General features: G+C 48.7%; 1 protein-coding gene across 4 annotated transcripts in view; it reads left to right on the top strand.

Moving 5' to 3' along the window:
* Nucleotides 1-25,293, top strand: part of HIPK2 (homeodomain interacting protein kinase 2) — a 196,868-nt gene that overhangs the window by 109,163 nt on the left and 62,412 nt on the right. For all 4 annotated transcript variants that reach the window (XM_053554039.1, XM_053554038.1, XM_053554037.1 and 1 more), the window contains exons 3-5: nt 22,752-22,875; nt 23,171-23,290; nt 25,202-25,288. In XM_053554039.1, the coding sequence (XP_053410014.1) occupies nt 22,752-22,875; nt 23,171-23,290; nt 25,202-25,288 (331 nt within the window). The remainder of the gene's footprint in view (nt 1-22,751; nt 22,876-23,170; nt 23,291-25,201; nt 25,289-25,293) is intronic.

Raw genomic sequence — 25,293 nt, 5'->3', positions numbered from 1 at the left:
GAGAACCCAGGTCTCTTGATGGCCAGAATGGTGGCCAGTCACATGATGTGAGACAAAATAAGCCCATTGTCTGTGTTTGCATGAACACCTGTTATCTGACACTGCATTCAGCGATATGGTGTCCAGGAACAAAAGACACCGTATTTTTTTGTTAAGAAGCTTACAGCTTAATTGGACAGATTAAACTGCTATACCTAGGGATAATTAAGTGCCTGGTGTTACTCTTAAGTTTAAGGGAAGCTGTGCTGAAGGGAAAGAAGAGAGTTCTGAGATGCACCACAATGTTCCCAGGGAAGAACTGAAACTGAATGTTGGGCAACAAGGGCAAAGATCTATGCAAAGCAGGAGATTCCAGCCAAGGATCATTTGGGCTGAGGGCAGAACGTGCGGGTCTTGTCTATACCTAGAGATGAGGAACTCGAAGGGAAGTCCTAAGGCTTAGCTCAGATAAAGCCTAAGGATTTGGGACAAGTCTAGTGAAAAATCAAAGGGACAGCAAAAGGCACAAAAGCTCTGAAGGGACATTCGGGTAGGCACAAGCCATCTGCCGGTGTGGTCCCAATCTCTGACACTAAGGCTCCCTGCTGGCGTGGTACCTCAGCATCTGAGTTGGGCAGGGTGTGGCCTGAGGCCCCAGATTAGAACTGAAACCTGGAGTGAGGCCGTAGAGAGATTGCCGATGGAAGTGGGGTACGTTTAGGATTTGGGTAGGAGAGGGATGGGGCATTTCAGATGAAAAACATAACACGCACAGAAGTATGGAGGGAGAAGGGTCTCATCACCGTGTGCACCAGTGACCTGAAAGCCATGAGCCCCACGTGATGGGTTAAGGGACGCGGCTCCAGGCCTTGGAGCAAGTGGAGCGTGGATTCCACGTGAGGAGCAAGCTGGTTCTCGAGGAAGGAGGTGCCAGGACAAAAGCAGGGTAAGAAAGCAAGTCTGGCAGCAGGCTGTAAATTGGACTGGAAAGGGGAGAATGAGATGCAGAGAAGCTAGCCAGGAGACTGTTTCAGTAATCTGGGTGGGGCCGAGGAGTGGTGGCATTGAGAACCAAGAGGAAAAGTGACTCCACGGTGCATTCAGAAAAGAAACTAGAAACTCAAGGGATAAGGGGAGATGTGATAGGCAAAGATGACCCATGGGTGTCATAATTTTAGAGATGAGAAAAATAATAGCTCTACTGGAATAAATGGGGTGTGTTGGAAAGGAACCCTATTTGGGGAGAGGTGAGGTGACGATTCACTCAGAGGCATCCAGTTAGAAATGCGTCTTTGAGCACATGGACCTAGAATCCAGGGAGAGGCCTGACTGGGGATGCAGCCCGCGGGGCCGGGTGCCTGACAGTGAATGTGGTGAGTGACACAGGAGGGGACCTGGGGATGGGGGGACAATGGGAGAAATTATTAGAGAACGAGCAAAATGCATAAACCAAGCCTGAGGGAGTGTTTTAAAGTGAGTTGGGGTCAACGGGGTCTGTTATCAAAAAGAGAGGAGGCTAAGGATAGAACTGAGGAAAGGCCAGCAGGTCTCCGGAGAGGTCAGTGGTGACGTGCCAGTGTGACTTCTACAATCCCGCGTCCGGCGCTGTCTCTAATCCTCCTGCAGGTGCCTGGCAGGAGAGTGACCAATGAGTAGTTGTGTGTCCAAAATATAAATCTAATCATTTGTCTTCCATTGGATTGTACTTCAGAAATGGAGGGAGGTCCTGTGTCCCTGAGCCTCCTGTGAGTGTGGGGGCAGGGGCAGTGGGACAGGAAGGGAAGAAAAGGGAAGGGGGCATGTTTGAAGCAAGAGCGGGGAAGACCCTGCAGCACCACTAAGCTGAAGGCCTTGAGGGAGGACAGTGGCTCTGTGGGTCCCACTTGCTGTCTACCCACAATGACTTCCAGAAGTGCAGGCGGTGGGAGCCTCCTCTGCAGGCACCCTGTCCTCTCTCGACCACCCTCCCCTGCTCTGCAGTGTACATCTTTGTCTCAGAGGGAAGGTCATCGTAACTTGCTTTGTTCGCTCAGAATTTGTTTGCATTCTCAACCCTCTCCTGCACTATTTCCCCTGGCTTGTGTTAGTCATGACTGTGGTCCCTTCGCTGACCGTGCTCATTGCCATCCCGCACTGTGTGCACACCTGAACTTCCGTAACTTGCTCCAGGCTTAGGACCCTCATTCCCACAGACACGAATGCCTCCCCGGTCCAAACACCCCTGGTAGTAATGAACTATTTTCCACTGCTCTCTGCCGCCTGTGGGAACACAATTCACGTGATCAAAAGGAAAGCAGTGGGGTGGCGCCTGTGGCTCAAGGAGTAGGACACCTGCCCCATATACCAGGGGTGGCAGGTTTGAGCCTGGCCCCAGCCAAAACTGCAAAAAAAAGGAAAGCAGCGAGGGAACCCTCGAATTGTGGTTTTGGCAAGGGCTTTAGAAATCACCCTATAAGCTCCCACGCACAGGAATCCCTTCAACAGCTTTTATTTAACTTATTAATAGCTTTTCATTTGACTTAACTGTTCCCTAAAATAAATATTGGGTGGGTGATCCAGGGAGCAGTTTGAGAGTTGGTATTACCAGAAATATCAAGATGAACAAGCATTTTTTAAAATCAGAATTCAGCTGGTCTTGTAAGCATCCTCGCTGGACTGTGTCCTCCAGTCTGAGATTTTCCTTGCTTGCTAATCGCCCCCCACACCCACACCATGGAGATACTGTTAGGTGCTTTCATAGGGGAGGCCCTGTGGGACCAGATGACAAACTTGGAGCAGCTTCGGGTCCCTGGCAGAGCCAGTGTAAGGACTCCATCCCTCCTAAATGCCCCAAACAGTTCTGAGATGTGCTTTCAATGATGTTTAGAAGCCTCATCCGTATAGCAGCAGCCTCCATGTTTGTCCTGTGCCATGAAGCCGATAGGGCCCAGCAGTCCCTGTGCCGGGGGCCCTTACTTTGTTCCTTCACCTGCAGCCTGCTGGGCTGCACGTAGGCAGAGCTGTCTGTGCAGTAAAGAAACAGCCTTGGGGAGCCTGGGGGAGCATGTCTCACTCCCCTCACCTGTGGAAAGGCAAAACACCAGGCTGGAAAAGCTGTGCTGATGTAACATAAAACTTAGAGACGTCCACACGCTGGGAGCGCAGCGGGAGCTTACTTCCTTTGCTAACAGATCAGCAGTGCCCCTCAGCGTGCTCTCTCTGCCAGGAGTCCCGCCTCCTCCTAGAGGCGCGTGTGTCAGACCTTTACTGTATGTGGGCGGTGTGATGTGTCCCGTAAGATCTCTAAATCCACGGTCCTTTTTACATCTGTCCTCTGCAGCGCATTTTCCAATTACTCAGTGTTTAGGGCCAAAAGCCCTCATGTCCGTACTCTGTGAGTAAAGAAATCAAACAGTAGCTCAGGACAGAGCTAGCATCCCTGCCACCGGCGCTGTTTTCTGCATGTTTGTTACTCGCCCCTTACCTCATGTCCCTTCCTTGTTCTCTCGAGCAGCCTTCTTTGTGCCTTCCTGCCTCTGCACCTTCACTTACGCTGTGCTCCCACCTGCAGGGCCTCTCCCCCCTCTGAGCTCTGACGTCTGCCTAACAGCTGCCTAGCCCTGAGGTCCTGTTTAGATGCTGCTCCCTGAATTCCCTGTGCTTCATGGAGTGGAGTACATGAAGTCCACTAGAGTTTAAGCTCCATGAGAGCAGAAACTGTGTTTTTGGTTAATTGCCAAACACTCAGTGCCTGGCGCATAGTAGGTGCTCAATAAACGTGTGCTGAATGAAAGAGAGCGGCTGTACCTGCCGCACCTGGCCAGCACCCAACACGCGTCACTTCTGTGTATGTTCCTCCTCTCATACACGTACCAGGTGATACGCTTCTCGAGAACAGAAACCTTGACTTTCTGTCACCCTCTAGCAGAGTCTTGAACACACCAGGAGCTCAATAAATACCAGTGATTGAGTTTGCTACATAATCACTCAATAATGCAATAATGTCCACTGAGCTCAGGGGCAGCGGGGAGGCAGGCAGAATGCCTTTCTCTTGCTGTCTTATGTTAAACCATGCTTGAGCAGCATTTCAAGCAAACACAAGACTCCATCTTGCCCCACCTAGTGCTTACCCACTTAGGAAGGATATTCTTGAGAACACGATGCTGTTACCAGCATGTTCCTCTTCAAAAATTTGCAAAGGACTTTATAAAATTGTTCAAGAATCAGTTATCCAGTAGTCGGCTAGTTAATTACTGAGCAAGCCATTCTGAAAACTGATTCTAATCCTGTTTCAAACGGAGGCTTGGGAGAAGGCCCAAAAACGGTATATTATTGTAGGAGGGAAGAATCCGGTAGATATCCACTGAGTTATGGCGCCAGCGCCTTCCTTTCCAATGTTATTGTAAATAATTGTTAGAGTAGAAAAGCCAGATCAGCAGAGTGAGGCTCTTAGCATTGCCCTTCCTCTCAGCAGAGGCCTTATATAAGGAAGACCTTCATAAACAAACAAAATTTAACGTAGGATCCCTCCTATCAAAGTTCAGCCTGTTTAATGTAAAGTAGGATAATTGTTTTATATTCCTTATAAGTTCTGAAGTGTCCCTTGTTTCTGGTGCAGCTGTTGACCAAACCTTTTTGTTTAAGAGAAGAAAACTAGTTTTGAGCCCCTCCCGAGTGCCCCGTATAAAGGTAAAAACAGGAATTTTGCCTGGATACTCCTCTTGTCTCCCTCTCTCTACTCTCTCTCCAGGGAGTCACAAACTCAGATGCCCTCCAGGGCCAGGCTGGTCCCAGTCGTTAGCTGATGAGGACTGTAGCAGGTGACACTCACACGTGCCACCAAGAGGGCAGTGCTTTTCAGCCCAAATTCACTCTCGCCATGAATAAAGGTGTGGCCCAGAGTTTCGAAAGCTTTTTATTTTCAGCTGGAAATCTAAGCCTTTAGGAAATATTTTCTAAGTTGTAAATGTTAATAACTAATTTAAAGAACTTTAAATCCTACCCAGGCCAAACAGTTTCTGTCTCCATTGGATTCATCATGGAAAACAACAGTTTGCCAGCTTTGTCCCAGCCCTTTAATCTCGCCTGCCTTTGGGTGCCTGGAAATCTGCCTTGGGCACCCTTTCATCCTGCCATTTACCTTTTTAAGGGGTCATTTACTTGACTCCTGTCAGGGCAGGGGCTGGCTGGAGAGCCTCGCGTGGCATCACGTGTCAGGCAGCTGCTCCGCTAAGGCTGTGGAAAGAATAAAAGCTTCTTTTGTGGGATCCCTCTTCTCGCATAACAGATTACCTCAAAATTTAGGGGCTTGCACAATACACATTTCTTATCTCACAGTTTCTGTGTGCCGGGGATTTGGGAACGATTTGCTTGGACAGATGTGCCTCCAGGTTTCTCAGGAGGCTGCAGCGAGCTCGCAGCCAGGACTGTGGTCATCTAAGAGCCCGACTGGGGCTGGAGGGTCCTCCTTCAAGGTGGCTCACTCTCGTGGCTGACGGGCTGGCACAGGGGCCTCTGGTCCATTTCTCATGGATCTCCCCACAGGGCTACTTAATGTCCTGTAACACTGTAACTGCGTCTTCTAGACTGAGTGACTCAAGACAGAGCGAGGCAGAAGCCACGATGTCTTGTGTGACCCAGTTTCAGGAGTCATACATCGCCATTTCTGCAGCATCTTGTTGGTTACACAGGTTGCCCTGCTCAGTATGGGAGAGGATCACACCAGGATGTCGAATACCCGGAGGCCAGGGCCCTCAGGGACCATTTTAGGAGCTGGGGCGGTCACAGCTGTGACCCTCCGAAAACCCTTCACAAACAAATGGTGCAACTCTGAGAGGAGCCTTTCAAAGAAAAACTAAAGGAATAAAATTTATGTCTGAGCAATTTGTAGCTAATAATTCATCCCATTGATGACTGTGTACTTGAGATCAACCTCAGAAATTAAATACCCTCTCTGTATAGCCCAGCTCAGTACTACCTTCCCTGAATGTCTCTAAAATCATTTCTTTTTTCTTTTTTTTTTGTAGAGACAGAGTCTCACTTTATGGCCCCCGGTAGAGTGCCGTGGCCTCACACAGCTCACAGCAACCTCCAACTCCTGGGCTTAAGCGATTCTCTTGCCTCAGCCTCCTGAGCAGCTGGGACTACAGGCGCCCGCCACAACGCCCGGCTATTTTTTTGTTGCAGTTTGGCCGGGGCCGGGTTTGAACCCGCCACCCTCGGTATATGGGGCCGGCACCCTACCAACTGAGCCACAGGCGCCGCCCTCTAAAATCATTTCTAAAAATGAATTTTAAAACGCTGCCTGCTCCACCTCCTAGACCGACAGACTCAGGTGTTTCCTCTGCTTCCTGGGGAGCCTCTCAGTTACTGCTCCCCCCCCTCTGCTTTGTGGGGTGTTCACTGTCTGTGTATTCTCTCAGCTGCCTGAGATGATACTTCTCCACAAAACCTGATGTTTTTTAAAGGATTGAATGGAAAATCATCCTGGACAAAGACAGTGCCGTCCCCTTTGTAATATTAATAGCACTTGTGCAGATAAATAGCCCCCCCAGGTGTTCTGGAGCCCTCTGAATCTGTGGAGAGGGGTGTCAGATACTCAGAGGCCCCACAGGGAGCAGGGGCATTACTGTGGTTCCTGCCACAGTATCCATTTCGGGTGCCCCATTTCCAGCCCACCCCATAACTCAAAAGGCAGGGCCAAGTGGGCACTGCTGATGCTTCCAGACAGCCCCACTCCCCGAGGCTCCATGCCACTTTTGCCTCTTCAAGACCACCCTTAATTTTAACCAGATTTGCATGAATAAAAATGTTAGGGAAGGGGGCGGCGCCTGTGGCTCAGTGAGTAGGGCGCCGGTCCCATATGCCAGAGGTGGCGGGTTCAAACCCAGCCCCGGCCAAAAACCACAAAAAAAAAAAAAATGTTAGCGAAGGAAAGGTGACCCAATGTGATTTCCCCCAGGAAAAATCCCGGCTGGCAACTGATCTTATTTGTTCACTAAACAAAACCTTGGGCTGGGAACTGACAGTCCACATAAGCGGCATTCACAACTGTGTGCCAGGGCTCTGGACCCCGGTGACATTTTTGCGTGTACCTGGGGGAAGGGGCCCTGCACTGGCCACCCACCACGCTGCCTGCTGCAGCAGGGTGTGGGGAAATGGAAATGAAATGCATAATTCCTAGGCTGAGGTGGGAGGTAGCCTGCGACCTGAGGGTGGTCATTACAGAACTGAGAAAGAGCTGCTATGGAAGGTAAGTAACCTCCCCAGGTTAGAGTCTGCTGGGAGAGATGGCCTGCCTTATTCTCTTTCTGACCTTTGTCTGAACTTCCCCTTAGAAGAACAGAGGAAATACGGTTCTTCCTTTTCCCATATTGTTTTTGAACAATATCCTCAGATGCCAGCTTTTAGAGCCACTGTTCTGGGTGGGGGTTTGCTCTCCTCCCCAACCCCCACCATGCTTTGTTACTTCTCATTGAAAAATCAAATCATTAATGACTTTATCCCAGTACTAATGGTAAATATAGAGGCTACACAAATATTTGTCCTTATTGAACACAATATATGGGGAGGAAAAACAGCCCTGCAGCATCCTTTCCCTCCTTCTGCTCCGTGCTCCCCAGCCAAGCAAGACTGTCCCAAGAAGGGGCCTCAGTAATAGTGTCACAAGGCAGGGCATAGCCACTGGGCAGGAGAGATGGTGGACCAGATGCTGGAACCTCAGCCCTGCTTGCAGAACAGAATGGGTTTAACCAGATGCGAAGGTGCAGGCAGGAGTGATGCTCACTCACAGTAGGCCATTGATGCAGTCCCAGGAGGGAGGAAATAACAAGGCCGGGACTGTATGCCGTGATTCTTTCATCCACCTTTCCACTGTGCAGCCCGAAAGACTTGGCGTCGTTCCCCTCCACAGTCCTCGCCAGCGCTATTGATTTCCTGGTCTGAACTCTGACTCCCCCTCCATGGCCTGTAACTTCAGGTTCTGTGATCATCTGAAGTCTATCAACCTCTACAAAGTCAGGGAAACCCAGAAGAGGGAAGAAGAGAGACTTTTGTTTGATTTTCGCACAAGCAAGAATTGCTTAAAGAGTCAGGCAGAATCGTTCACTTAGCCTCAGAGTTGAATCTCGAGTTGAATCTTTGGAGTATTTGGGGTTGTTTTGTTTTTTGAAAAGCACACTCTTTTGAGACCGAATGAAAAGGAACTAGACAGTTCTGTGTCAGAGTCTTTCACACTGGGGATGGGATCTGGGGAGCTCTATTTAGTGGCTGAGGCTGATTGAACACCTGCTGTGCGCAGCGCAGCCCCGAGCTGCCCTGGGCTGCGGAGCTCTTCCTTAGCAAGCAGATATAGGTTCTGTCTCCTCAAGGAACTTTTGATCTCATGGGGAATCTAGGACAGGCCTAAATACATACATACAAAGACCTACTTACATCGCTGTCACTACGGAGGCAGGCATGACAAGCAGCCAGTCGCTTAAATGATTCCACAAAACTTTTATTCTTTAGCAAAAAAGAAACTCAGCTGTTCTCACCAAAGATTGCTGTCATTCTTTCAGACGTCCATGGGGTTGGTTATGTTTGAGTGGAATTTTTAAATCTCCCTAGTTGCCCCTTCTCTATCCCTACCCATTATTTCTTTCTTCATCTTCGAGTAGAAAAATAGCATCTCCTTTTTCACTGACCACCTCTGGCTTATATATATTTTTAAAGATACAAACTCCCTATGTTAAGCATCTGCTATTAAAAATAGAGCTTGGTAAGTTTCCATTGGAGTTCCAGTTATCAGAGAAGAACTAAGAGACCTTGCCTGTACCCTGCCCTTTCTTGCCTCAAAAATGAATGGCTGGGTGCAGGGACTCATGCCTGTAATCCTGGCACTTTGGGAGGCCAAGGGAGGAGGATCACTTGAGGCCAGGAGTTCAAGACCAGCCTGGGGAACATAATGAGACCCCCCAATCTCTACAATTTTTTTTTTTCAATGAGCCAGGCATGGTGGCACGTGCCTGTAGACCCAGCTACTCAGGAGGCTGAGGCAGAAGGATCATTTGAGCCCAGGAGTTTGAGGCCACAGTGAGGTATGATTGGGCACTGCACTCCAGCCTGGGTGAGACCTATCCCTAAAACAAACAAACAGAAATCCTTCACATAATCAGCGACTCACTTCAATTTAGCAAACATCTATATATTGAGCATTTACCATGTTCTTAGCATAGTGCTTGGTGGTAAGAAAAGAAAATGAAACCATAGTCCCTTCTAGCTCACCAGCATTAACAGTGACATGCAGTATCTATGGACCCCTCCTTCCCCATATCCAAGGCTCTGTGCTGGGTGCTGTAAGGAGGACAGAGATAAATAATCCATGTCTGTGGCCCAGAGGTGCTTCCAGTCTAGGTGAGAAGCTGATTATAGATCATTCTGGCTCTTTAAGAAAACTGCCAGTGAGAAGATGAAAGCGTGGGGAGTGGGCAGGAGGGCCATTGGTGGTGTAGGGACAGAGCAGCCCAGAGCCCAGGAGGAGCAGCAGTGGGGAGGGATCCTGGGCGCGTGCAACTCAGGTTCTGCCCTCGGAGTTCTGGGGTTCCGCCGCCCTCACACCCCCAAACTCTCTTCTTTCCAGCTCCCACCAAGAGTCCTTCGACCTGTCCCTCCTCCTTCCTTTCTTCCCTTCTTTCCTTCTTCTCCACCTCTTGAATCCCCGCTGATGTGTGACAACTCCCTCATTCCACGGTCGGTTACCTCCCCAGGCCAGAGCCAGTGTTCAGCGCTCCTGAGAACAAAATGGACATTCTGATCCCTCCTGCATTCTGAAGGCTTGTGCGAGCGCCCCAGCTCTGGGGTCACAAACAGGCCCCATTGTCACGATGAGGTTGACCCCTTGAAGGGGGCAGCTCAGCTGGCTCTCAGCCCCTGTGCGTCTGCTGCCCTTCAGCACCCCCTAGTGGGAGATGTTAAGAGCAGCTTCGTTTTTCCTCCAGGACCCAAACAAGCAAGCAAGCTTCAGGTCTGTTTGGTTTGTTTTTTTTAGCTCCTTAAAAAAAAAAAAAAAAGTTAGGTGTTAAAGCAGATCTCATGCTTACCAAAAAAAAAAAAAAAAAAAGAAGAAATAGAGAAAGAAAGAAAGAAAAGAAAAGAAAGAAAAGCTAGGTGTTGGAAGGTTTCACCTAAATCAGCTGATCTTGACTGGAGACCTATAGTTTATGCCTATTTGTTCCACAGAATTCTTGTGTGCCCAACTCCTGCTGGAACCAACAACCAGTCCTGTGCTAAGGTCAGAATCTACACCGTCAGTCATGTTGGCTCCTGGCTTTATTTGAAAACTTGCATCAGCGGCTTTTGGTCCTCCGTTCTGAGTAATTCTCTACCAAAAGCACAATAAAAGGAGGAGGCCAGCTTGAGGCCTGTGGCTCAAGTGGCTAAGGCGTCAGCCACATACACCTGAGCTGGCTGGTTCAAATCTAGCCTGGGCCCACCAAACAATAATGATGGCTGCAACCGAAAAATAGCTGGGCATTGTGGCAGGCGCCTGTAGTCCCAGCTACTTGAGAGATGGAGGCAGGAGAATCACTTGAGCCCAGGAGTTGGAGGTTGCTGTGAGCTGTGATGCCACGGCATTCTACCCAGGGCGACAGCTTGAGGTTCTGTCTCCAAAAAAAAAAAAAAAAAAAAGGAGGAGGCCTCTGGTGATGGTGCCTGTGTTAGGGGACAATCCCAGAGGCTGCAATGGAAATTCACTAACATGTGTCCTGCACCTTTCATCAGTGGGTTCTTTTTCCTAGCTCAGGTTTCTGGCCCCTCCTGGCTTCACGGCATACCTCCAGCTGGTGATGCTAAACGCATCTCCCTCTCAAAGAAGGAGCAAGTTTCTATCTCCAGGCCCCTGTCTTCTTTCTTGAACCAGCAGCAGTAAAGAATGGCTTGTGACCTAGCTTCAGAGGCCACATGATCTGATGATGCTATTTGGAAAGGAAACACCCAAAGACCAGCCCTGTCTGGAGTACAATTACTCATGAAAGAGATCAGGGGCTTGGGGCTTCTCCAGACCTGGGAGCCCCTGGGAAGGCAGGCATCATGATCCTCCATTGGTCCATTCATTCGTCTGCAAACATTTATTGACTACTCATGATGAGCCAGCTGAAAGTAAATGTTGAAGCCTTGAGAAGTTTTACATTTAAATTAGTAAAATTGGGCACTGCCCATAGCTCAGTGGGTAGGGCTCCAGCCACATATACCAAAGCTGGCGGGTTCAAATCCAGCTCAGGCCAGCTAAAACAATAACAGCTGCCAACAACAGCAAAAAAAAATAGCCGGGAATTGTGTCAGGCGCCTGTAGTCCCAGCTACTTGGGAGGCTGAGGCAAGAGAATCACTTAAGCCCAGGAGTTTGAGGTTGCTGTGAGCTGTGACAGTACAGCACTCTACTAAGGGTGACAGCTTTCTCTGTCTCAAAAATAATAAATAAATTAGTAAAGTTGCACATAAGTAATGTTACTTTCTTAGTATGATTTTATCTGGGGTAGAGGGTGAGTCTTGGATTCATAGGTTAGTACAGAAGAGGTGGGCCTTTTCCAGCCTCCATCTCATTATCACGCTGTTGGTGGGTAACACATCACCAGACTGAATACAGTGAAGAGGCTGCATTTGGAACGGAAATTCCAAATTGCCCGCCAGTGCAGAGAAAAGAAGAGTGGCCCCAGAAAGCTGAAAGGTGACAACATGACGTGGGTTAGGCCTTCCCATAAAGCTCTAAATGTACAATTTCCACCGTCAGCTTCACGCAAAACACGGACAAAAGTCAGAAGAAGAACAATCCACAAAAGGAACCAGGATAAGACCTGTCCTAAAAGAATGCCCGAGGTGCCCCCTTTCTCCGCCAGCCGTGCCATTTCTGCAGCTTCAGACCCTTGTGCTCACTGTTCCAGGCCTCATCCCAGCTAAGGCGTGGGGCACACACTGCGCACACCCTCCCCTCACACCGTGTGTGCAGACCACACAGGTCCTCCGGCCTGTGCTGATTTCAAAGCCTCTGTGAGGAGCAGGGAGGAAATATGGGAGGGTATTTATGATGCTGCCAGTGTTCTGTGTCTTCACTTCACTGGCGGTGACCCTGGCCTTTGCTTACTGATAACTTATTAAGCTATACATTTTTGTTGTATACTTCTTTATATGTGTGTTACCTTTCACACACAAAAAAAGAAAAGATAAAAAATATTTTTAAAGAACCCAGAGCATTGTATATGTAAAAAGAACCCCTGTAGGTAGAGACACGAAGACTCGTAATTCCATTTCTCTGGCTGGCAGGTGCATCCATAGATCTTTCTTGAGCAAGTTCTTTGGGAAACAGCATCAGTGTAAGCCTGGACTGGTGACACCGTAGGCCTGTGGGGGTTGGAATAGAATAGAATACCAGGCTTTCTACAGTAACCACTGGCTTCATGGCAAAGCCATCAGAGACCAGGCCACCTCTGCCAGGGACAGGTAAAGCAGAGGGGTACAGATTAGAGAAACTACAGGGCATCATGAAGAACTTGAAAATGACCCATGGTGAGGTCCACTCTGGTTCTCCTGGGAACATTCCTCATTGAGGTTGTGATTCCTAGTTTTGTTTTTCTTCTCTTTCCCTCCCTTCCTTTCTTTGACTTGTATCAGCCAAGTCACTATCACTTTGGTAGGTCCACATCTCTGGCTGTGCTTTTTTCACTTTGTTTTACATCAGCGTTTTACAACCTTTTTCATCTCGCGGCACACTTGAACCTTTAAACTTCATGGAGCACTTCAATTATGTTGATCAAAAAAGAATATACTTACTGTGCTTTGGACTTCTTTTGAAAATAATTTAATTAATGATCTTTAAAATTTTTCATGGCACACTGCTTGAAAAATCACTGCTTTCCATATACAAGCACATGGCCACAGATTTAGAGGCCAGCCTCAGAACACACTCTGGACGTCTGAGAACTGCTTCCCTGCTACACCAACATCATCACCTCTAGAGATTATCTTCAGTTTAAGTTCCGGATCCAACCTTTTCTTCTGATATCTAAGCAAACAAGTTAGATTTTGGCGCTGCGCTTAGCAGAGCCAGAACAGCACAAGGACGAAGGATCAGCAGGGAAAATGTGTGTGTGTGCATACATGTGTGTGCGCATGTGTGTGTATTGAGTGCACACAAGGAAAATCATATTCAGCGAGCCAAGATGTTCACTGCCAATATAAATCAAAAAACCTGCCACTCTGATTCTCACATTTATGAGAAGTGGTCAGCCAGCTTCCTTTGGGAGACTGTCCAGGTGTGGCATGAGAATAATGTCAACATCGGGACCAAACAGTGGTTGTGGCGACCTCCCAGGTGGATATGATGACTCACCCTAAGGTCTTGAGCATTGTTGTCTGGTAGTGGCAGGTAGCCCTCAACGACACAATCACTGGCGCAAGTCTTGAAGTGGACCTCGTCAGCAGTTTTATGGACATCTGCAGTGGCCCTTAGGTAGAACTTCTAGAATATCTCTGCAGCAACATTGCAGCTTGTGTTATGTCAAGCTGTAACCACACAAAAGCTTGAGTGGGGTGTCCCTCCCGGCTCTTCTGTGGGAGTCAAGGCCTCGTTCCTTCGCAACCGCTCTCCACCCTCACTTCCCAGCTTTTTGCGGGGCAGAGGCACCCCGCTGCAGGTGGGCAGGGAGACTGGGGCCCACAGCATCTGCTTGGCCATTCTGTTCCCAGGCCAGCTCAGTGAAAGCCGGCAGGTGGGTGGCTCCCGGTCACCCTTCCCTTGTGTTTGCTCCTCGACCTTCATCCCTGGGTCCTTTTTCCTTCTGCTCACCTACCTAGCAGTCTCCCATTTGCTTAGAAGCTGTCTTTCAAATTCAAATCCCAGGTTGCCCTGGAATTAGCCCCTACTGATAGTTAAGTCTCCACTGGGACCTTTTGGACTTTCCTATGGTGTGGCATGAATCTGTCCTGGAGAGAGGCTGCCCTCATTCTCCTGGTGGGCTTGCCTGTGGTCAGAGGGCATATTCTCCTCCGGGGAGGTGCTCTCCAGCTCTCAGCTCTCAGCCTGTCTTCTGTGCAGATGGCTCATGCCTCTGGCTCCCATTTCTCTACAGAGCCTCCACCTCCTCCCTGCTCTTCGGGGGTTTGCTGCTATTTCTCCGGTCCTGGGTTGCTATAATGGAACCCCTCACCTCTCTCTAGGTCACCAGCTCAAAGAGTGGCTCAGAGCTCAAAACAGCACTGCCAAGTCCCCTTATTTTTGCCGTGGAAACAGAAGATTTAGCAACCCATCTGAAATACAATTTTACATTTTGATTGCTTCTGCCCCAGCCATACTGAGGTTACTTTCAATCTACATATATTTGTGGGAATGGGCTTTTTCACTGCAGTTCAATTTGAGTATACCTTATAATATCAGTGATTATAAAATACCCTGGACTAATATAGAGTTTCTTGCTTCTGAAGAGTTCAAACTGCTTTATAACTCTGCCAGCCATAATTTATCTTCATAAGCTGCTGTAGAGACAAGAGAAAAAGTGAGATTAATAATCATATTTTATAGATGGTGAAATAAAAACTCAGAGAAATTGAGTAACATTTTTTCCAGAAATGCACAGTTCTGCCTGTGCTCTCCGATTAGTGTTGCAGATTTATTGCCCAAGTTGGGAGTGGCTGTGAACCTTGCCCTGGTTTTATGAGCATACTGTGTAAATGAATGAGACAGTGACTTTGGCCTTACACTTGAATCCTGAATCCTGCATCCCAGACCTCTGTTCCTCTGATACCATGAGCAGACATGGTAATGCCAGTCAACTCTGCCACCTGGGTCCTCATAACCATGGGAGCACCCTCCCAAGTCTGTTCCCTGGGCACCCCTCTGACCTCAAGACCAGAGTCAGGACTCCAAGCAGCCAAAGGGCAGGGACTGTCTTTTTTTTTGTGTGTGTGTGTGTGTGTGTGGTTTTTGGCCGGGGCTGGGTTTGAACCTGCCACCTCCAGCATATGGGACCGGCGCCCTACTCCTTGAGCCACAGGTGCCACCCAGGGCAGGGACTGTCTTTAGTCCTCACTGCACAGTGCAGTGGCTGCAACCAGCACTGAAGTTGGGACCAAATAAAAGGAATATAAAGTTAGGTCGTGTTTCCCTGTACAAGGAAGATGGGGGGGATATTGTGAATAGAGAGTTTCATTTCTAAACCTAGGTGGCTGGTACTTAGTTGCTGGTTATATTTGTCTTTATACCTCTGTTTGTATAAATAAATGAAACAAAATTGTTTAATGTGTATACTTGCATATATTTCAATAGAGTTTTCCTAACATTTCAATATAGAAGAAGAAAAATGTGTTTTTAAACATAAGAGAAAGGTGGCTGGGCACAGTGGCTTACACTTGTAATATGGATTGCTTGAGCTAAGGAGTTCCAGACCAGCCTAAGCAAGTGTGAGACCCCATCTCTAAAAATAGCCGGGCTTGTAGTCCCAGCTACTTAGGGGTTGAAGCAAGAGGACCATTTGAGCCCAAGAGTTTTAGGTTGCTGTAAGCAATGATGCCACAGCACTCTATCCCAGGGACAGAGTGAGACTCTGTCTCAAAAAAAAGAGAGGGAGAGAGAGAAAGGGGTGCTGTTTATTTTATTTCTGTTACATAGGCTGAAACCTTAATAGATAAGTGATTTAATATTTGTTGATTGCCTGCTGTACATGAGGCCCTATGCAGGGTGGTTCCCATGACACTCTGTGAATCCTCATGCCAGCAGACAGCACTGGGCCCCCAGCGTGGGGCAGGACCTCTAGACCTGTGGTCTCTCCAAGCCCGTGTTGGAGGCCATTCTCTCCTGCCGGATCAGTTCTAGGCCTTGTGAAGAGAGCTAGTGGAGCTAAATATCAAGGCTTCCAAAACTGATGTGCTGGAAATGACAGCTTTTTTCTCTTTCTATAGAAAAAGAGGATTTTTGGTGTCTTGTTATGAGAATGTTGGAAAGGAATGATCCCTCTCTTCCCTAGGTGTAAATTTTGTCTGACACTTCATGTGTATTTAAAGTGTTTTTGATGTCCCAAAATAGTAATGAGGAGATTCTTTAAGATGGTTCCACGGGGTGGTGCTGCAGCAGAGAAGGTGAGGAACAGCAAGTGACAGATGAGTGCTTAGCAGGAGATCCTCCTTCCCAGCACTTAGGAGCCAACAGTCCTACCTGCTCAGGCATTGAACTGGGAACAGAAACAGCCCCCATGGAAGACAGTGGAGTGTGATGATCAGCCCAGAAAACCACGTAAACTCTGAAACAGGAAGGCCATGTATCTGCCTCTTATCTAGGAGGTATTGGCAAGGTGACACTGCCAGCTCTGGGGAAAGCTGGAAGCTGCTGGGAGCGTGTAGCTGGTGTAGGTTCCTGCCCTCCATGGGTGTGCACTGAGCACCTACCATGGCCCAGGCTCTGTGCCGGGTGCTGGAACCACAGCAGTGACAGAGGGGTGTGCTCACCCTGCCCCATGCTTAGAGGTACCCCTTCCCGGCCACTTATGAAGGCTTAGCTCAGACTTTTGGGAAGCCCCCCACTTTGCCTCTACCCAGTTTGTCCCCGCATTGTGTGCTGTGTCCATACTTTGCACACTGCCTGTTAGCTGCTGGCACATTGTTGCCTGTGACTTGACAGTGAACTCCTAAGAAACCATGGGGTCCAGTTTGTTTGTTTGTTTGTTTATTTACTTATTTAATCTTCAGTACTGTGCCCAGCATACGGTAAACGTGTAGTAAATGGTGATTGACTATTCTAATAAGTAAGTGATTGAATGCATTTGAACCAAATTCTGGTGTTAGAAGAAACATTGGTAAGAATGAGCTTCACCGAAGGCTAAATGCGCCTTAGAACCATGGATCATGCTTCAGCTAGGCTGAACAAAAAGAAACAGATTTTAGACTTGATTTTGGAACTTCCAGGAACTCAGACCCCCATAGACTAACAGAACAGAGGGACAAGGCATCTGCAAGACCAGATCACAGCACAATGGTCTGACGCCCTCCAAGGGTTACCAGGGGCCAGAGAGAGAAGTACCTTCCTCACCTGGGGCCTCGCGGCCTTGGTGTGCAGCAGCTTCTGTGTGGCAGACACAGGCCCTGCCCTTCAGATACGCAAACCTGTATGTGTGTCAAAAAGGACAGTCTATTCTCTTTCAATGGAAAAACAGCATTTTCAGTGTCTTACTTTGGGAATGTTGGAAAGGAGCGATTCCTCTCTTCCTTAGGTGCAAATTTTGTCTGACGCTTCATGTATGTTTAAAGTGTTTTGGTATCTCAAAATAGTAATGAGAAACTTTAAGCTGCTTCTGTGAGGCCAGTGGCTGCCCAGTTGGCATTTACTGGGCCAATCTGGTATAAGTATGTCATTCGTGCTTGGGTCCTCCTCGCCTGGCATGGCCCGCACAGGGGGACGGAGTGGGCTGTATGTGAGTGAGGAGGAAGGGAGGAAGAGGGCTGTTCCAGAAATGTCTGGTGAGCACAGAGGAAAGGACACGCCCACAGATGGGGAGAGGGTGACAGAGTGGACCAGAGAGGATTGAAACCGAAAGCCAGAGAGCAGCTGGCAGTGTCAGGAGAGGCCTGGGGTGAAGAGAACCCAGCTTAGCTGGCCGTGGGGGGTCTGGACAGGGCAGTGGTTTCAAGCTTGAGTTCAGAGAGGAATTCTGGAGCATTGTTTTTCAATCTTTTTTTATCTCATGGCACACTTAAATTATGTTGATTCAAAACAAAAGAATAAAAAAATAATGTACTTATTGTGCTTTGAACTTCTTTCAAAAATAATTTAATTAATGATCTTTAAAAATTTTCTCAGCACACCTAAGATCTTCTCTCTCATGGCACACCAGTGTGCCGCAGCATACCGGCTGAAAATCGCTGGTCTAAGGGTGGGATGACCATGGCCGTAAATGAGAGGCTTGGACTAAATTCCTAACCCCACGGGACCTGGTGCCACCACTACCCCCCCCATACCTCACTGTCACTTTGCTGTCATTCTTCTGTGAGCCGCCTGCAGGCAGCTGTCCCCGACTCTCCCGACTGTCCCCTCTCCTGCAGTCCACCCTATGAGGTGTCCTGCACAGGTGGGTGTGGCCAGAATCCTTGCTGCCATCAACACCTCTGCTCCTGCTCATCTAAACCCAGCCTCCGTGTGCTCAAGCCCTATTCCTCCATGAAAAGTCGCCCTTCTGTTCTCCTTTGTCTGTGCTGCCTTAGAACTTTCAGACTGAATCACAGATTTTAGCATTGTCTTAAGTTAGTAAAGGTTTGGGTTGAGCGCCAGGCACTGTGCTGCCCTCATGGGCTTGGTAGGGGAGACAGATAGTGAGCAGGTTATTAGGAAAATGCTGTAAAGTGACACTTGTGGCACTGTGGACGGAGACTAAGTGGTGTCAAGGGAGCCCATCTGTAGCGCTGACAATTAAGCTGAGATGTGAAGGACGAGGAGGGGCAGCCATCTGACAGCCAGTAGGGAGAGCAACACCACCACGTGAAGTCCAGGAGGAGCTCAGGGTGTTCTAGAAATTGAAGGGAAACTAATGGGACTGCAGCTATTGAGTCAGAAGTGGTTGAAAATGACAATGGAGAAGTGGGCAGGGTCCCGATCATGGACTCCCCACAGGCCGTGGAGGGGGCTGAGATCTCATTCTGAGGGCAGTGGGGAGCCTCTGAAGGCTTCTGGGAAGGGGTGGGTGTGATCTGCTCACTGTGCCTGCCTTGGAGGGGGGAAAGACAAGTGGAAAGCCTGGAGCAGATACTCCCTGTGACATGGGCATGGCCAGAGCAGTGACAGCAGAGGTGGAGAATCAGAGTCCAGCTTGGGATAGACTCTGGACCTGGCCATATTGAGGGACTGGATGGTGGGGTGAAGGAGAGAGAGGCTATGGTGGTCGTTCCCAGACCTCTGGCTATGAAGCTGGTGATTCCATCTAGTGAAATGAGGGGGAGAGTGAGGGGAGTATGTATGGGGCAGGAGGGACGGAAAAGGGTCCCTTTTAGATGTATGAAATGTGAGGCAACTATGAGATATTCCAGAGGCGGCATCAGGCTGTCGGAACACAACCCCGCAGCTGAAAGGAGGAGTCCAGGAAGGAGATCTGGACATGCTAGTGGACCATCACCCTGGGGGAGTGGGCCAGGTCACCGTGCCCGTCTCCTGGGGCTGCCGTATACAAGTGCCGTTATCGTGTGCAGCTCAAAACAAGCAACTGTTTTCTCACTGTTCTGGGGGCCAGAAGTTCAAAATCAAGGTGTCAGCCGGGGCCTGCTCCCTCTGAAGGCTCCTGGGGAGGATCCTCCCTTATCTCTCCCAGCTTCCTGTGGCTCCAGCCGTTCCCTGGCTGGGGTGGCATGATTCCAGTCTCCGCCTCCCCCTTCTTATAAGGACACCGTATTAGGGCTCGCCAGCTCCAGTGTGGCCTCACCTTAACTAATTACATCTGCAACTGGGGAACTCCCAAGTAGGTCACATTATGAGATGCCTGGGATTAGGACTTCAACATATCCCTTCAGGGGACACGATTCAACTCATAACAGTCACCTAGAACAAGGATAGAAAGGAAGATGAGGAAGAGGCCGAGGACTGTGCCAACACATGTCGGTCGGACAGAGAAGGACAAGCCAGCAAAGGAAACACAACCCACAAGCAGAGCGGCGGGACAGATCTGGGGAGAGGGTGGTGTCTCGAAAGCTGAGAATAAGTATGTTAGAACGGGAGAGAATGGTCAGCCGTGTGAAAGAGACGCAGTTCTCAAGTTAGAGCTGAGAAGCTTTCCAACAGATGTGACAACGTGGAGATCACAGCTGATCTGGACAATACGGCGCTTCACGGAGGGAGCAAGGTCCAAGTCCAGTCGGAGGAGGCTGAGAACACGAGGGGAAGAGGCAGAAACCGCAGGAGGAGATTACTCTCGGGGGAGAGTGGGCTTTGAAGGGGAGCGGAGAAATAGGACAGCAGCTGCAGGGGGATGAAGGGATTAGGAGAGGTTTGTGGCTCGGCCTGGGGGATTTTTCTTGTGGGAGGGGTCTGTTTTGTCCTTGTGTTCTGCCATGTTTGCTACAGTGGGAGCCACGAGAGCATGTGTGTGCTGTGTCAGCTGTATTTTTGGGTCTGTGTGTTTATGTGACACGCATTTTGTATTCGACTCGAGTTGCCCTGGGTGCTTTGCATTGCTGCCTAGCCCTGGAGACCTGCAGCAGACAGGACTGTGTCCTTCTGTCTCTCAGCCACCTGGTCAGATGCCGGTGCATTTGTCCTTTCTGGTCACAGCAGGAAGAATACTCTGCATGTATCGTGATCCCACCATGGCTGCTCTTTCATTTTCTTGGTGGACTCAGAGCAATTTTCACAGGCCTTGTTCCTGTAATGTCAGTTGTTGAAATCTATGTCTGTGTTTCTTACCAAAAAATATCACTACAGGGCTTTTATGTGACTGTCTTAGTTGTTAGAGTCTGTTTGGTCCACCACCAGAGAACAGAAACTATTAGAAATCACCTTTTCTTGAGTGCCATGAGAACCAGGTGATGGGAAGGGCAAACCCACAGTCAGGTCCAGAGAAGTCCCCGTGGAGATGACCAGCCTGTTCCTAAGACCCAGCCTGGAGACTGGAGTATGAAACATCCAAGCCTCAGGGCTATGACAGGGCAGGGCCCAGGTGACAGGAATGGGGACCCTTGAGCCAGCAGCCTAGGGAATGCCGGGCCGCAGCAGACTCTTCTCCCGTGAAGAGGCCTGAGTCCATGAGTGAGAGGAGGAAGGTGAGCCTCCTCCTCAGCAAGGGCAGAAAGAATAGCAGGTTCTGACACCATAATCTCCTTTGTAATGCTCTTTCAGATATCCCCTTCTTTTTTAAGAGATGTGGCTTTTTTTTTAGGTAAACCCCAATGATCTCTAAAGGCCCTGCTAGAGGCAATCTGGCGATAATCTCATCAGTCACACCAGTGATAAGTAAATCTGGAAGCCCTGGTGTGCGGACAGCAGAAATGGGGCGGGGGCCGCACTGAGCTACCCCAGGCATCCCTGGCTTTTCAGGGTGTAAGGGTGAGGGCAGCCCCTGATGTCATACCAGAGCTTAGCAGTGAGGATCGAAGGGGACACAGGCCAGAGGGGGTGACATGCCAGGCAGAGTGCAGGCAGCTGCAGATGCCCAGCAGGCACAGGGACGGCAGAAGGCCTTTTGGTGGCACCCAGGCAGTCACTCCCTCTTACTGAGCAGACCAATAGCAGTGGTCTGTGTGTAGAAGCACCAAGAGTGGGGCCCAGTCTCCAGCTCTGAGGAAGGGAATAAACTCCATTTTACTGCATACTAAAAACTCAAAACTTCGCAACAAGACATGTTTGGGTTTGGGTTTTCTTCCCCAAACCATTATGTAAAGAAAAAAGGTTAGCAATGGGAACAAATTCAAAGGGGGAAAAAAGGGGGCGGAGCTTTTTAAGTGGGGAAAATTTCAGCTAGAAGATGCCAGACCAATGGAGGCATTTCTGCTTGTCACCTTCCTCCCTGCCTCATGCCAGGTGGGAGAAGGTAACCGAGAGGGAGGGAGGGAGGGAGAGGAGAAGAGAAGGAGAGAGGGGTCTCCTCAGCTCCCTTCATTCCCACTCCCACTGCAGAAAGGGTGGGAAAGTAGCCTTTCCAGCCCTGCTTAGTCAAGTGGAAAATGTATAGAGAAAACAAAAGTCAGGCTAATGCATTTAATTATCAGCAGAGTGCCTCGGGCCACATTCTTTAAAAACATGAGCTGTTTTCATATCTCAAACTTTGAGCCTGATTTCTCCAAAACATACCTCTACCTAATCATGATGACCAAAAAAAAAAAAAATGTCTCAGACAAGATGTACTCTGTGGTGGTCCCTTTGGTTTTGATTGCCAGCTGCTTGTGAAATTTTCCCTTTGCATTTGGTGATTTCGTTCAGAACCTCCAGCATGTAAATTCGTCTGTCATTATGAAGGGACGTCCCTCTGACAGTCAGGAACAGGTTGTTCATGGACTGTATAAAGGGATGCTGGCTGCTACTCAGACTGTGTTTGTGAACAGGGTTCTGTGATCATAATATTAGATAACTCTCAAGGACATTAACTTTTTAGAAGCTAATGGGAGAAAAATAGCAGTGTTCCTTGGGAAAGTGTGATGCAGATTCCGAAGAAAGTGATTATTGCCATAAACAGATTTGGACATGATCCCATTCTTTTGGGTGGGGGAAGCTTGTTTTACATAGTCCTAAGAATGGAATACCTGAAACTGGGTGAAGCCAGCTGACTGGGGGGCTGAGGTAAGAGGATGATACCAACCCAGGAGTCGATGCCGCTATGTGCTGTGACTGTGCCCTTGAATAGCCATCACACTCCAGCCTGGGAAATACAGTAAGACCCTGTCAGTCCATCCATCCATCGATCAATCAATTGACATAAAAGAAAACAGAATACCTGTATTTCAGAATTGCTTTGTAAAAACCAGGCATTGTCTGTAGATTAGTTTCCAGGCTTTTCAACTATAAAAGATAACTTTAGAGTCTCCCTAAAGTGGTTGTTAGCTTATTCAGTTGGGGTGCGATGGCAATGAAGGCAGCAGGTGTGGTTCCCTCTGGGGCTGTGCTAAAGGGGCACATCCACCTCCTCTCAGCCAGCTGTCTAACCAGGGCCTCTGCTGCCAGGGACACCCAGCCCCAGCACCACACGCCATTCACAGGGCAGTCAGGGATGACGGCCCAAGTTTGAAAGACAGAATTCACATAGAAATAGCTCCTGCATTTCTAGATGGCTAACAGTTTCTCCTGCGCTTCCTTTTCAGGGCCCCTGAGATCATCCTTGGTTTACCCTTCTGTGAGGCAATTGATATGTGGTCCCTGGGCTGTGTCATCGCAGAGCTGTTCCTGGGCTGGCCGCTATATCCTGGAGCTTCCGAGTATGACCAGGTGGGTGCACATAGCACAGGTATTCACAAGGCCTCACTCTTGGTCTGGAGAAGACCCTGGAGTAGCATTTCATTTATATTATGACACAGGGATGGGATTATGGGTGTTATGTTGTCTCCCAACCTCGCTTCCCTTAACTTTGCTATTTTTTCTTCATTCCTTTTCTTTTTTCCGTTTTCTTTTCTCTCCTTTCTTTCCCCATAAAATTGACATTTTCCTTGTTCTTAGAGCCATTAGTATACCATATGTACGCTGACAGGAAAAGGCCTGACCTCATTCTCATCTTTTCTTCCAGATTCGGTATATTTCACAAACACAAGGTTTGCCAGCTGAATATTTATTAAGCGCAGGAACAAAAACAACTCGGTTTTTCAACCGTGACACAGACTCGCCATATCCTTTGTGGAGGCTGAAGGTAGGAAGAGTGTCCCCTGTGTTAGTTACCTGCGGCCCAACACCCAAGGAAGAGGGGCACAGCTCCTGGATTCAGTCAGCGCAGTGCGGGTGGGGGCTGCGGTTAATACATGGTATGTCTGAATGTTCAAAAGCACCTCTTTTCCTTGGCCTCCTGCCGCCTTTGACACTCCAGTCCCAAGTTATGATTGCTGAACTCCCAGGATTTAATCCAATAAGCCTCGATGGCTGTCTCATTTGTGTTAGAGAGAGAAATGAACCCCGCTCTGCCCTTGAGAACTCACAGTCCAGAGGGAGATTGGGCCACCGCAAGCTCTAGCCCACCGTGATAAGTGCCCTGATCCTGGTAGGAAAAGAATGTGAGAGCCAAGGGGAGGCAGCGCTCTATACAGCCTGTGGCAGAGGGCCAAGAAAGAGCATTTGCGCTGCATCCTCAAGAATGAAGAGGGTATGGGGGCGGCGCCTGTGGCTCAGTGGGTAGGGCGCCAGCCCCATATACTGAAGGTGGAGGGTTCGAACCCAGCCCCAGCCAAAATGCAATAAATAAATAAATAAAATTGAAATCATTAAAAAAAAAAAAAGAATGGAGAGGGTCTTTGCTCTGTAGAGAATTGGGGGAGGGTTTTCTAGGCAAAGGAAACTGCCGAAGTAACAGGAGTGTCCTAAGGGCCTGGGGAGGGTCTGGTCTGCACAGGCCACAGGGGGTATGGTGCTCTGCTGCCCACCTCCAACCCCAGCGGGGAGGGGGATACATAAACCTATTTCACTTCCACTTTGACCTGTGCCTAGTGATTAAAATTAATGTATTTTTTTTCTGGTAAAAAGAAACTAAATAAAATCTTACATAGGCTTTATATTCATTTTAAGTGTTTCTTTTTCTGCAGGAAGGTGGGTGGGTGTTGGGGAGGTTGTTTTTGACAGAAACCACAGCCAAATTCTAATATGGTTTAATGATAACATGTGGCCAGTATTCGTAAAAGATTGAAAAAGGAGATTCGAGAGCTAACCACGCACTTTCAGGCTAGTGACGGGAGGCCTGGCATTTGGCAATTGTGAGGGTGAGTGTCAAGGTCAGGTCCAGTAAAAAGAGTCCTTGGGTGGAGGAGGGTGAGGCCAGGCTAGAGGTAGAGTTCACCTCTGTGTCTTACTAAAGCGCTTCAGTACTATACATCCAGCTGTTTGCAGGATTTAAGACCCTCCAGGTGTGCTGTCCTTGGGTGAAGTTTTGAGGATTAATTACCTCTGATCCATGGATGAGTCTAAAACCCCACAGCAATTGGAAACAGCAGTTTCCCAAGCCAGTGGGAAAAATGTCTGTGTCTCAGCCCCAGCTGGCAAGCAGCACAGAACACGAACTCCAGGCCCACCTGCCACCTACTGGCTGTGCAACCTTGGCACATGCCTTAAGCTTTCTATTCCTGTTCCCCCATTTGGAAAATGGGATAGTGATTGTCCTGCCTAATGTGGCTGCAATTAGTATTAAACACGAAAGTTTAGAGCAGTGCCTGGCACGCTTGGCAAGAGGCATGTGGATAAGAGCTTGTTAAATAAAATTTTAAAACACATGAAAGAGGGCTTCTGCTTCTCCACGATGGAATTTTACCTTATCCTGTAAGCTCAAGGAAGGCTATATATAGGGTGCTGAGGGATGTGGCATACCTGACTCATCTCAGAGTGCTCCGTACCTAACTCAGAGTAAGCCTCTGACAGGTGTTCACAGGAAGGACGAGGGATGAGTTACTCCAGGGGAAGACCAAAAGGAATGAGGTGCGGGTCACTTTAAAAAGAATCGAGTCTCCCTCTCTGAGCAGTGGGAAGGAAACCCTCTTCGAGAAGCAGAAACTGGAGGGTTTGAGTCCCTGTGGCTAGGAGATAAGTCACGTTATCAATCAGCTTTTGCCTCTCTTGACAGACACCAGATGACCATGAAGCAGAGACGGGGATTAAGTCAAAAGAAGCAAGAAAGTACATTTTCAACTGTTTAGATGATATGGCCCAGGTAAG

The sequence above is a fragment of the Nycticebus coucang genome, chromosome 11, assembly GCF_027406575.1.
Source record: "Nycticebus coucang isolate mNycCou1 chromosome 11, mNycCou1.pri, whole genome shotgun sequence".
NCBI lineage: Eukaryota > Metazoa > Chordata > Mammalia > Primates > Lorisidae > Nycticebus > Nycticebus coucang.
This window is presented reverse-complemented; position numbering and strand designations above follow the sequence as displayed.